Source organism: Paroedura picta, chromosome 13 (genome assembly GCF_049243985.1).
Source record: "Paroedura picta isolate Pp20150507F chromosome 13, Ppicta_v3.0, whole genome shotgun sequence".
NCBI lineage: Eukaryota > Metazoa > Chordata > Lepidosauria > Squamata > Gekkonidae > Paroedura > Paroedura picta.
The window spans coordinates 16,151,707-16,164,990 of record NC_135381.1 but is presented as its reverse complement, the minus strand read 5'-3'; the positions used below and the strand labels follow the sequence as shown (position 1 = coordinate 16,164,990).

The 13,284-nt window shown below is 46.1% G+C and overlaps 1 protein-coding gene across 5 annotated transcripts in view; it reads left to right on the top strand.

The window, feature by feature from the left end:
* The window catches only part of LRRC74B (leucine rich repeat containing 74B), a 15,103-nt gene extending 1,819 nt beyond the window's left edge, over positions 1–13,284 (top strand). For 2 of the 5 annotated variants that reach the window (XM_077307910.1, XM_077307913.1), the window contains exons 2-9: positions 1,476–1,626; positions 6,493–6,625; positions 7,040–7,246; positions 8,891–9,000; positions 10,555–10,670; positions 11,363–11,441; positions 11,524–11,619; positions 12,604–13,284. In XM_077307910.1, coding sequence (XP_077164025.1) covers positions 1,476–1,626; positions 6,493–6,625; positions 7,040–7,246; positions 8,891–9,000; positions 10,555–10,670; positions 11,363–11,441; positions 11,524–11,619; positions 12,604–12,702 — 991 coding nt within the window. In that variant the 3' untranslated portion in view covers positions 12,703–13,284. Of the gene's footprint in view, positions 1–370; positions 1,627–2,647; positions 2,791–6,492; positions 6,626–7,039; positions 7,247–7,825; positions 8,053–8,890; positions 9,001–10,554; positions 10,671–11,362; positions 11,442–11,523; positions 11,620–12,603 lie in introns of those variants that run through there. The other 3 variants (XM_077307909.1, XM_077307911.1, XR_013226201.1) reach the window with 3 other exon arrangements.

The window sequence follows — 13,284 nt, the reverse complement described above, 5'->3', positions numbered from 1 at the left end:
TGTGACTCAGAGTGGCCCTGGAGAAGTGTTAGTTGCTTTACTGGGAATCTGAAAGTTCCCTGTAAGAAAGAAAATGATCACAGTTAGAGTAAACATGTATAGAATTACATTGTTAAGACTGCAACCTATGTACACATACCATACATTCAAGCCACTTTATTTGGCGGCCTTGTCAAGTTTCTTTTTTGCTTGCCCTGTTAGTTTCTTCTTTGCTCGGCTTCTCTGACTGACAGGTCTTTTGGGTTGTGAGCTTACTTGACTAGATTCACTACTGAGTAAACATGAATGTTATGGCCTGCAAAAGCCTTGAAGTTTATCAGGCTTCTTTGGTGAGCAGACAAATAAATCAAGTTAATAGGTCACCAGAACAAGGTCCTAGGTTCGTGTCCTGTTTTCTAAGGAAGCCCCTTCTTCAGTTGCACTCTCAAAATTTGGATCTTGAATGCGACTAGAAATTCTCCATTACATGTAGAGCAAGAAGCCTGTGTGATAGTATAACAGAGAACTATTGCAATTGAAAATTCTGGAATTTTGAAATAGTATAAGAGGGAGTTGCCACTGAGGAAGGAGTTTCCTTCAAAAACAGGCCATGAGCCTAGGACCTCATTCTGGTGACCTATTTATTTGTATGCATAACATCAGAAGAAGAAAAAGAAGAGGAGTTGGTTCTTATATGCCACTTTTCTCTACCCAAAGGAGTCTTAAAGCGGCTTACAGTCACCTTCCCTTTCCTCTCCCCACAACAGACATCCTGTGAGGTAGGTGAGGCTGAGAGAGCCCTGATATTACTGCTCAGTCAGAACAGCTTTATCAGTGCTGTGGTGAGCCCAAGGTCACCCAGCTGGCTGCATATGAGGGAGTGCAGAATCGAACCCGGCATGCCAGAGTAGAAGTCCGCACTCCTAACCACTACACCAAACTGGCTCAATAAGAAAACACAGAGGAATATATCATTGGAATAAATAGACTTTATTGATGTGGAAACATCTATTGGTGTGGCCCTTCCAACAGATGTAACTATGGACATGACATCCATAGTCCAGCCCCAGGGACCGCGCCAGTAGATGGACAGTGCAGGCGACCTCGAATAACAAGCAGCAGTGGCTGGCAAGGCTTTGAGCTGAGCCCTGTTCACCGTGCTGCTGCTTGCCCTCCAAGGCCGCCCCCTAGATCCCTGTAGGAGCTGTTTGCAAGGGGCTGGGTCCTGCTGATTACCAGAGATAGTCAGAGGTACTTGCTGAAATGCACTATTCACTTCAAAATGAGAACACAAACTCACTCTTGCTAGTCCAGTCTTTCTCAGACATTTCTGGCTGTGTGTGAAATATTTGTCTTGCTTATTTAATTCTCTTTGTTTCTTGAGAGGTTTGGTAGATGAACTTCTTCTTTTTCACGTTCTCGTGGTGTGTACGTAAGTGTGCATGTGTGTGTGCACACATGCATGTATGCATTTCTTTGATTGTGTGTTGTCTCAGGCTAGTCCTTGGTATGTTGCTGAACCTCAAGAAGGCGAAAGCTGCTGTGCAGAGAAAGCGGAAAATGATTTGGAAGAGGGGGAGTGTGAAGAGGAGACAAAAGAAGACATTGAAAGCGAGGAAGAGTGGGATACGGACCTGGAGACGGAAGGTATGGAGATCATTTGCAAAAGGGAGTCATGGGGGAGCTGGCCTGCTCATTAGTTGGACATGGGTGACTGGCCAGAATGCCAGAAGGTGGGCTTTCAAAAAAGAGGCTTTGCAGTGGCAAGCACCAGTCCTAAGTAGGGTTTATATATTTATATATTTATATACCGTCCTCCGCAAAGGCTCAGGTTGAATGCTTTGGCACGGTTCGGTCACCTCGGCGATCACCGAAGCCCGAGGCAGCCAGCACCATGGCACGGAGAGGACGGGTGGTGGCAGCGCACCAGCTGGCGGCCGCATGCAGGCTCAGAGCTCTGCGCCTGTGTGCAGCTTCCGGACAGTGCACCACCACCACCTCTCACCACCACGACCCCTCCTCACTGCGCCACTGGTCTCCTATGTGCGAAAGTGCTCAACCCTAGTCCTAAGTGGCTGAAATGCATGACTGGTAACACATTGGAATGGTATTAGATCCTTGTCCTCCTGGCTCTGTGTACAGCCAGGAGAGGGTACAACAAAGAGGGAGTACATAGCTAATTATCAGGAAGGGAGTAGCCAGCCTAGGGCCCTCAAAGCCCATGGGCGGGTCTTGGACTGCGTGCCAACAGCTTCCAAAGTCTCGGTGATGATATGCTGCCTCTTGACATGGACTTTTGTTTGTAGCAATTGTGTCTGGTGTTAGTAGGGCTACCTTCCATGGTTTTGTCGCCTTCCAGTTCCACTAGGGACTGTTGGAATGTTCTGGAGATTCATTTTGCTGCATTTCAGTGAGGCTCATGCTTGCTGCTTGCTTCTGTCTTGCTTTTTTCCCCCTTTTTTTAAACTGGAACAGAGGTGGGGGTATGTGATGCCTCATCATGTTTTGTGACTTTCACAACTGTGCTACTGTTGGATGCAAGTAGAACATCTAGATATTAATAGGCTTCTTTCCCCCAAATGGCTTTGTTGCCCCTTATAAACTGTGTTTTCCTGGGAGTTTCATCTCTTTCTTTTTCTCTTTCATTCTCATCCCCCTCCCCAATTAGATTCTAAGAAGGTTTGTAATCCAACAGGAAAAGCCAAATACCTTGAGATCTGCCAAACATGTGGTGTCACCCCCGTCTCTTATTTTATACGGCACATGAAAGATTCTGAACTGTCTCTGATGCACCATGGCCTTGGCCCAAAGGTAACAACTGGTGAAAATCCCTTTACTTTGGCCCATCAGATGCTGCCTTCTGTCCATACAGGAACATGCCAGCTGTTATGGTATTTTGGAAGATTAATTAGCAGCTGTCTAATCAGATGGATGGCAAAGTAGGTCAGCTGGGAAATCCTGTTTCATCTCTTGCCCCTCCCAAAGCCTTTCTGAATGGCCAGATGCAAACCTCTCCTTTAACAGTATCCCTCCCCTTCTATCTGCAGTATAACGGTAGTGACGTTGACCTGCCTTACAAGGTCATTGTAAGGATTTTTAAAACGATGCATGTGAAATACTGTGAACAGTCTGATGTAGGACAGAATCTCTAATGATGCAACTCCTAAAGGAGGTGTTAAAATGCTAATTGAGGCTCCATTCTAATGATACCATCCCATATAAAGCTACATCCTCCTATGCCTATTGACTTCCATGGACTCAGAACAACATACTCTGCCTAGCATTTTTTTTTAATTTTCTTGAATTTCTATACTGCCCTCCCATAAGGCTCAGGGCGGTTTACATAAAACATTGTGGGCATACATCACAATCACAACAGAAACACATAAACAGCAATCACAACAGTGGTTCCAAAATTAACAGAATATTACAACAGATTCATTTGAACACTAACTTTAACAAGAACCCCCAGGGAGGTCAGTTTGGTTCAGGTCATGGAGGGGGGGTGTCAGGGGGACACCAGTGGATGTTGTTGGCTCGGTCAGCCTCAACCAAATTCCTGGTGGAGGAACTCACTTTTGCAGGCCCCGTGGAATTGTGGAAATTCAGACAGGGCCCTGATTTCTTCAGGGAGCTCGTTCTACGAGGTCGGGGCCAGGACCAAAAAGGCTCTGGCCCTTGTTGAGGTCCGACGTGCTTCTTAGGGGCCAGGGAGCACCAGCCAGTTGGCAGTGGTGTAGGGCTCTTTTGGAGGTGTAGGCAGAGAGGCAGTCTCTCATGTACACTGGGCCCAGACTGCATATAGCCTTGAAGGTGTTTACCAAAACTTTAAGCTTGATCCGCAATTCACCTGGGAGCCAGCTCAGTTGTTGAAGTACAGGCCGGATGTGGGATCTCCATGGTGTATTTGTGAGGATCCTGGCCACAGCATTCTGAACCAGTTATGGTTTCTGGATTTAGGTAGGCCTACATAGAGCGAATTGCAGAAGTCTAGTCTAGAGTGACCGTTGCATGGATCACTGTGGCTAGGTGTTCTGGGGCCAAGTAGAGGCGCTTGTAGTTTGGCTTGGCCTAGAAGGTCTGCTGAGTTATTCTTGTGACCTGTGCCTCCATGGAGAGGGAGACATCGAGGATCACACCCAGGTTTCTGATGGAGTGAGCTACTGATAGCCTGTCCAGGCTGGGTTACCATGCTTCCTTGCTTGGTCCCTTTCTACCCAGCCACAGGACCCCTGAAGGGTTGAGCTTCAGATGACTTTGCTTGAGCCATGTTGTCCCTTCCAGGCATCTGGCTATGGAATCTGGGGGAGAATCAGGGCGGTTGTTCATCAGGAGGAAGAGTGGGTGTCATCTGCATATTTCTGACATCCCAGCCCAAACCTCCACACTGAGCAAGAGGGCACATGAATATGTTAAATAGGATAGGAGAGAGGACTGCTCCCTGTAGGACTCCACAAGTGAGCTGATGACTAGATGCTCTCTCTCTTATTGCTACCCTCTATCTCCGACCCCGGAAAAGGAAATCAGCCATTTGAGGGCTGTCCCCCATATCCTGGCATCGGTGAGGCAGTGAGCTAAAAGCTCGTGATCGACTGTGTTGAACGTTGCTGAGAGTTCTATTAGTCCAAGCAGCGCTGACCCGCCTCAGTCTAGCTGGCACCGGAGGTCATCCGTCAGGGCAACTAGCGCTGTCTCTACCCCATGGCCAGGCTGGAAGCCTGACTGGGAAGGGTCAGGAGCAAAAGTTTCGTCCAGGAGTGCTGATATTTGGTTTGTGGCAGCCTTTTCAACCAACTTCCCCAGAAACACTAAGTGCGAGACGGGTTGGTAAGTAAGGCATTGAGTGACTAAGGAAAAAGAAATCAAAACTGGCTGTGCAAAAAGATGGGCACCATTCCCCCATCCAAAGCTGTATGATCACCAGAGGAAACAGTATTTATTTAATTCAGATTTTGGCCTGGGACACTGGTGCTGCTTTCAGCTAACTGCTGACGGGCAGGGGCAGGGGAAGGAATTAATGGCTTGTAGGTTGTACCCGTGAAGCTCAGAGCGTCAATTTCTCTGCAAGGACAATTGAACTGGATCCAGCCAACTTCCTTGCTAAACCTTGCCCTACTTATTACAGCCCCTATCACAAATGGCTTTTGTTCTTACGGGTTGCCCAATCCCTAGCATAGCTTCTTTTAGTGGCCTCCCTTTTTCACCAGCAGAGAATCCGGTTCATCTGAGGTATAGAGAGGGCTCCATTCTGTATAGACTTCACCAGTTCTTTTTGCTCATTCAAAAAGTATCCTTGACCTCTCAAAAGGATCATTCTGTCACTCTCAGTTTGAAAATTCTAGCTTCTCTGCTCCTTCCTATGTTCAGACCATCTTCACATTTTTCTCCTGAACTTTTGTGTATTTCTCTGTTATTTCAATTGTTTTCTCCAAAGAAGAAGAAGAAGAAGAAGAAGAAGAGTTGGTTCTTATATGCCGCTTTTCCCTACCCGAAGGAGGCTCAAAGCGGCTTACAGTTGCCTTCCCATTCCTCTCCCCACAACAGACACCCTGTGGGGTGGGTGAGGCTGAGAGAGCACTGATATCACTGCCTGGTCAGAACAGTTTTATAAGTGCCGTGGTGAGCCCAAGGTCACCCAGCTGGCTGCATGTAGGGGAGTGCAGAATCGAACCCAGCATGCCAGATTAGAAGTCCACACTCCTAACCACTACACCAAACTGGCTCTCTGAGGGTTGCGTACATAATCCCCCCATAGTCCCCCACTTCCTCACTTTATCTTTGTAACAATCCTGCACGGTAGGCCAGGTTAAGAGTAGGAGAGTGACCGGCCCAACATTAGTCAAATATTGAGTTCCATAGTGTAGTTCAGATTTGAATCCAGGTCTCTGCAATCCTAATTGTACATTCTTGACACCATCCTGACACTCATGGCCATAGCTGTGACTCTTTCCTGGGCAGCTCTTTTCTGTTGTGAAGGTAAACCAGAGGCACTACAGACTGTAACTGCACAGATGTTTAAAGGATTGCGAAGCCTTACTCTGAGGGCAAACCACCAGGGAGCAGGCCTCTTGCCTTTATGCTTCCATGCCCTGCCCTTGAGTTCCCAGAGGACATTTGGCTGGCCAGGGTTAGAGATGGAGGCCAAATTCTTCCAAGCACCAGACAGAGAGGTAAAGCTGTTCAGGCTTCAGGTTGGGGTTCACAGATCTGGTTGCCCTTCACACAAAATTATTCCTTTCACATTGGAAGCTGGCATGTGAGGAAGAAGCACTCCAGAGTAGCCTTTACCTGGCCATGTTAGTTTTCTCTGTTAGGATTGGGGTGGGGGAACATTCCATCAGCCAGCTATACTGTTTGAAGTGGTATAATGGTATAGACCAGGTACAGGTTTACCACCGCCAAGCCTAGACTTTTGGACAATTGTGTTGAACCAAACAGCTGCATTGTGTTCAAACAGCTGTATGGTTTTCTTTGCTCCTAGTTATCTCATGTCTCCCATGTTGCCCATTTTAGGGGGCCAGAGCTGTGGCTCTTTCACTGGCAAGCAACACGTCTGTTGCGAAGCTAAATTTAAGTGACAATTGTCTGAACGGAGATGGAACAGCTGCAGTGGCAGAGATGTTAAAAGAAAATTGCTACATTTCAGGTTTGCTCTTTAATTCAGTGGGTTTGAGAAGTGCTTTAGGATAACAAAGTATTGTCCATATGACACATGCTCAGGTAGATACTGAGATGCTTTTGCATGACTTATGGGTCTCTCTCAGTTTATAGAGATTAGACTTCACAATAAAGTTTGAGCAGGTAAACATAAACAAGACTAAGAAAGATTTTATTCTGTGTTCCATAATCTCTGTTATTTCTTTTTTTTGAGGAGGGGGCTTGTACTTGCTTTCAAGAATCTAGGAATTAGAGTAATTGGGAGGGAGGACAAATTGAGGGGCTGATTATTCAGGACATCAGTTATGTTGGGAGGGGGATTCTTCAAACTGACTTCCAATTGGACCAGAGGAAGAGACTCCCTTTTGATTATGACTAAAGACTGGTGTTTTTCCCCCCACAGATATTGATTTATCTGAGAACAGGCTGGGGATGAAAGGGGTCAAGGCCCTGTCTGCTGTGCTTCAGGAGAATGCCACCCTCATGACCCTGAAGCTCTCAGGAAATGAATTAAATGACCAAGCAGCCAAATATCTAGCAGGTGCCCTCTTGACCAACAATAAACTGGAATCTCTGGATCTGAGTCACAACGCCTTCGGGGAGTCAGCAGGTAAAAGTGTTTCTCTGGCAGTGGCAGATACCTGCTGCATTAAGGGGATGGACTGTGTTTAGAGGAAGGATTTAATAAACGGGAAGCAGTTTATGAGACAGTGGCTGTAGACAGTGGCGGAGTCAAGAAAATTGGAATAATGTCACCTGAGATGGCCAGCAACTGCCCCCAACTATATTAAGTACATTTGAAGAACGAATTGTTCTTTGAGTGATTACCTTGGACTGTCATCATAACCGTAAAAATTTGAGGGGATGACACAATAAATTTACTATCGTCTGATTCCCATTCATTTCTAATGTTTGCGGTGGGAGGCTGAGCTTACAAGAGAATTTCCCAGTGGATCATGTTGTTTTGTGCATAGGTCAAAGGTATCGGTGTTAATTAGAAGCTTAGCTGAGAACAGTTGAAAGCTAGCAACTAACTTTCTGTTCTGCCTGAAGAAGACTTCTGTGCAACTGGAAGGTTTGCATACCCTTTCACAAATAGAAGGGAATCCAGAAAAGGGACATGGCTTAACCTGGTTTGTTTATTTGGGGCCATGTGCTAACATTTGACAATATTGTCTTTGGAATGCAGGTGCTGTGGTCATCTCTTCTTCCTGCACTGGACTGGCTTCATTTCTTTCCTCCAACTGTTCAATGTCCACATCCTGCTTGTACCTCATGCTCCAAGGCCCACCTGCTCTCTCCATTTCATGCACTTGGCTCCTTTCATCTTATGTTTCCCTTGCTGAACAACCTTGCTGCTGGGGGACCCTTCCTTTACCATGGGCACAGAAGAAGCCTCACCTGGCTCCTAACCAGGTGCCCCCTCCCACCGTACCTTTTGATGAGGACACAGTGAGTCAGTGGAAAACAGGGAAAGAGTGAGCGCATGCCTAGCAAAAAGGGAGGAACAGCTCAGTGCAGGAGAGATAGAAGAAACAAGAGAACAGGGAAAAAGCAAAGGTAGGACTCAGTAAATGAAGTGATCCTCTGGGTATCTCTGTTGAAATGGGGGCAAAACAGATCAGGAAAGGGAACTTAGCAACGTTGCTGCAACCCCTTTGCCCCATGTACCCTTGTAAAACATTTTACTCCACACCACAATTGTGACAGTGTTTTTGCTTTCTAGGAACCTAAGTGTCTTGAACTCCAAATTCTACAGTCAGTTGGTTTCTAGAATTTGTCCAACCAGAGCTAGCCCTTGTTACCTGAGGCAGGTGGATGAATTCCCTCCCTTCGCTGAAATGGGGCATGAATCCATCTTCTTTGCAAGCATCCTCCCATTCTCATATGCAGCTCCTGTTCCCTTCTGTGGGGCTTGGGCAGGAGAACTGCCCAGAAGATTGTTTCCCCCTCTCTGGCTTGGCTTGCTTTCAGGAATCCTCTGAGTTGTGTCCACCATTGGCACTTTCCCTGCAGCACATCCTTTCTCCTTGCCTCATTCCTTCACCCACTTTTCACCCCCTTCCAGTGTTGAGAATATTGAGTCACTGTGACTTCAGTGATCAGGAAGCCTGTTGAGCCATGCAGGTTATCAAGATATTGGCAGGACACTTTGGGCAAAACTTATGGGGAAGTTTCTTGGAAGATCCTACCTGCCACCCTGATCTCCCAAGCCCATTTCCCTGTGATCTGCGACAGTTGTTTTTTTTTTCAGGTGAGGTCCTTGGAGCAGCAATAGCAGAAAATGCTGGCATGAAAGAGCTCAATCTCAGCTGGAACTGCTTCCGGGGCCAGGGAGCTGTGGCTGTTGCCAAAGGTTTGGGGGTAAGCACTGCACTTCTCATCCTGAAAAGCATGTTTCCACTGAGCAATTCTATTGCAATGGCGAAGCTTTATGGGTGTGTGTTCTAGTGATGGGGTGGTTTGGCTTGGAAGTACAGAGGCCAGCCTCACTATTGAGTCTTGGAAAGCATTTGGGGAATTCACATTTCTATTTGTGTAACAAAAGGGCCACTTGAGAGATTCTTGGGTACTAGTCTTTGGTCAGCATTGCTAAGACCTGGATTGACAAAAGTCTTTTGGACTAGTCAGAATTGTGGGAAATGTGAAGGTGTTTTGGGGAAAATGGTTGCTACCAGGAAGTCTTTAATGAAAAAGTGGCCTGAATTTGAAAATCTGTGTTGTCAAATTTTATATCCCATCTCATAAAAAGTCCAGTGCATTTTGTTCATTCAGACGTAATTGGTAGTTGTGAATTCCATAAAAATGTCTTCACCAAGTTTTCTGGAGCTGAATGTGGAGTAGATTTTTTGCTGTATCCCGTCTGATACCGAAGGGAATATCAAGTTTGACAATGTACAGGCAAAGACAGTTACAATACCCGAAAGTATGTTCTAGAGAGGAGACCTAATGAAGAGCCAGACCTTGTGGCTTCATTTCTGGGTCTGGGTGCTGCAATTACAAGGTGTGTGTCCCCTGGGAGAGTGCTCACTCTGGGGATGCCGGCTCTGACTCTGTGATTCTGACTTGTTAGAAGTGTCATAACCAGGGTGCCTTCTACTCAAATGAGGTTGGGTGGAATCCAACAATCCGTGCTGTTGATTTTTCAAAATCTCACTGGTGTTTTGACACTCCCCTAACACAAAGGATGAGGGAAAGTGGTTCACCAAACAGGTTTCCTCGGCAACCTCATTGAAATCAAAAGAGCTTTTTCAGTGGGGCTTGGGCAGAGAAACTTGGGGGCAGCCTCTACTGAAGGGTAAGCTTTTTCTCTTGTACCTGTAATGGCAACCCAGATTTGTCACTCAAGGCAGCAGCTTTCCCTTTCCTCTGGTGGGTGACGTGAGTTTACTTTCAGTTCCCATACCTTACACAGAGAGCGTCAACCATGAAGTCCCCAGATCTGTGTTTGCTGGCCAACATCTGCACAATGCTCCTGGTACAGTAGCATCACTTGTTGTGAAGAATGAGGATTAGAGTAAACGTTGGCTGCTCAGATTGATGCAAAGTGGTGGCATGCTACTGTTAGGCTGAAGCTTGCAATATGATATCACTCCCTTACACTCTCTTCTTATAGTAGAAGGACTGTGGCTTCTTTGGCTTTTGCCAGCAGCAACAGGAGAAGCATCAGGACTAAGGAGCCACAGAGCATAGTCCTGGTACGGATCTTGAGCCCTGAAGATCTTTCCAAAGCTTGACAAAAGCCATTTCTCTTCCTATTAATGCCATTACAGCTGAGCTATGGGACAGAGCACCAAGGTCATCTGAAAGCGGAATCTAAGTTTGCATTTGAAGTATATGTTCCCCCCAAAAGAGGGTCTTCATAAGACTGTTGTTCAGAGCGTCAAATGAGCTAATCATACCACTGTCCCTCTACAGGCAAACATATTCCTTCGGGTGTTGGATCTCTCCTTCAATGGCTTTGGCAACAAGGGAGCTGCTGCCTTGGGGGAGGCCCTGAAACTCAACAATGTGCTGGAAGAACTTAATATTGGGTAATAGGATTTTCATGTGTGCATTCCACTTCTGGAGAATTCAGAGTTTTTTCTCATTGCTCTTTATAACAGCTCTGTGATGTAGGACATTATTTCTGTCCCTCTTGACTTGTCCAAGAGCCATGAGTGTTTTCATGATGGGGTTGCAATTTGAACTGGGGACCTGTTCAGCTCACACTCTCAGCCATGACATTTTAAATGTAGATTGTATAATACTGCTTTTTATTGCAGAATTTGGATTTCCTTAGCGCAGAATGTAATCTCCACCCCTTTTACAGAGACTTTTTTACAGCATTGCCCAAGGCCAGGTCATCAGCAACTCTTCAGGGATTTTGCCCTGGGAATCCTAGATCCCACTCCAGCACAATAGCCAGGGCATCTTCCCTGAGCTCAAAATGGTCTACAACAATGGCCAGACCTTCTGAAACAAATCTCCAGATAGTGCATCTCCATCCTGACAGATCAGATCAAAACTCTGCTAAAAAGCATGGCTGAGATCAGGGATTACTTTGAATGAACATTGACTAGCGTGGTTTGGTTGGGTCAGTCATCTCTGAGCCATATATATGGGCTCAGTTCCTGGTAATCCCTGTTTCAGGCAGCTTTGTTTAAGAGATGGGATTTAGAAAAAAAATAAAAGGAGCAATAGGCAAACAGCTGAAGCTTATTGTCTCTTCCCACCTTGTTTTCAGCAATAACCGCATTTCACTGGAAGGAGCCCTTTGCCTTGCTGTGGGACTGAAAGAAAACAAGACTCTCAGGTGCCTCAGTGTGAGTAGCTTTTCGGAGAAGGCTTGGTCCTCCTGATCCTTGGTATAAAGAAACAAATGCATTTCCATGTTGCAATCTGCAGGTGGCCAGGAACCCCATTCAGAGCGAAGGATGCATTAGGATTCTGAAATCCATCCAAGCAAATCCTGGCGCTGTCTTAGAAGTCCTGGATTTTTCAGTAGGTGTTCATGGGTGGGCGGGAGCAAGATGTGGTCTGTGAGTGACAGGCAGTGAGATAGGATTAGCAAATCATCTGTTTGTACAATTGAGCTTCAGCAAATGGGGGGGGGGGCGTGTTGAAACGTGCGATGCAAAAGAGAAATTGTTCATGGTTGTAGTTGAGGGTGATACTGTGGGTGATCTTTTGGGTGATACTGTGGGTGATCTGTAGTTGAGGGTGATACTGAGGGTGATCTTTTGAAGATGGGTGATGAGTTGGTGGTTGTTTTTTCACAGAATTAATAATTAGCTTGTAGAAGTCATTGCCTCTAGTTTGGTCTAGGCAAATGTGTAGAGGACTATCAACAACTTTTAGCAATGATGGCTAAATGGAACGTCCATAAATAGAAACACCAGATGCTTAGGGCACTCAGTTAAATTTGACTGCTTCCTTCAGTACTTCTTTGCAAACTTTCTTAGAGGCACTTGACTCAGGTGCTAGAGAACCTGAATCTTGGTCTGTTCCAACAAGGCCGGTCTTATGTTCTCCCTGTCCCTCCCCAAATCTCTGTGAAAATGGCACTTTTCCTTTGCTAAGCCTACCACACTTCAGTGTTCTTCCCTTTGACTTTCCAAGAACACTTTAATCTTTTGGCAGTAAACAACTTTGTTCTGATTTCCTACTCTGGCCATTTCTTTCTGTCTTCTGTTTTGCTCCTTGGAGGGGACATTTCCACCTCCAGCTTAAGGCTGGTGTTTCATGGTGAATTGAGTAGCTGCGGGAGTGGGGATAAGCAGCGTGCTGTCTCCCCTCATTAGAAAAAAAATTCTCATTATGTCTGACCACCTTTTCAGGTGGTGGAAAAGAAAATAAGCACTTAAGAACCCCACCCCTCCCAAACTGTGCTGGACAAAACTCATCTGTGGAAGGAGGGAAATTGAGTAATATCATGTCTAAAACGTGGCTGGATATCATAGTAAAACATCTTTTCTCCCTCTTCAGGAAATTGTGTTGAAGCAGGATTTCACAGGGCTGTGTGATGCTGTCCAGGAAACCTTTCCAGGTCTTCGGATCAAACGTGATGGGATCAGACCTTCGTAGAACAAACCAGTCCAAGATGTGAACCCCTTCTTGGGATCGTGGAAGGGGAAGGGGTTGCTTAAACGGCATGCCTCTCAGCCACTCACATTGCACTGTCACCTCTGACCAAGAGGTTCTGGCAGGCTTTTAGTCTGTTGGAAACCTGCTAAACCTAATGGGGCAGAGACAGCAGCCAGTCAAAAGATGTGATGCCTGCGTCATGCCCACTTCAATTTTCTGAACGCTCTTTTGTCATGCGTCTACATCCAAACACTGTCAGGAACACCTCAAATTCCCAGTTTCAAGCAATTCTGTAGGGCCTGCAAAATGGAACTCTTCCGCCAGGCTTTCTGAAGAGGCCAATGATGGGGACCCCCCCACAGCCTGGTCCCCTGCCAGGCAACCCTGAGACTCAGCATGTTCCTAACCATTATTGTTATCCCTTTCTACCTGTTTGTTTGTGATTACCCACATGTTGTTATAACTCCTTATATATTTTGCTTGTTCATACAGTTCCAAATGTTTCAATGTACCTTCCCACTTCCCACTAATTCTATGCCCAAGTGAGGGTATATAAATTGTATGAATAAATACGATTTTTCA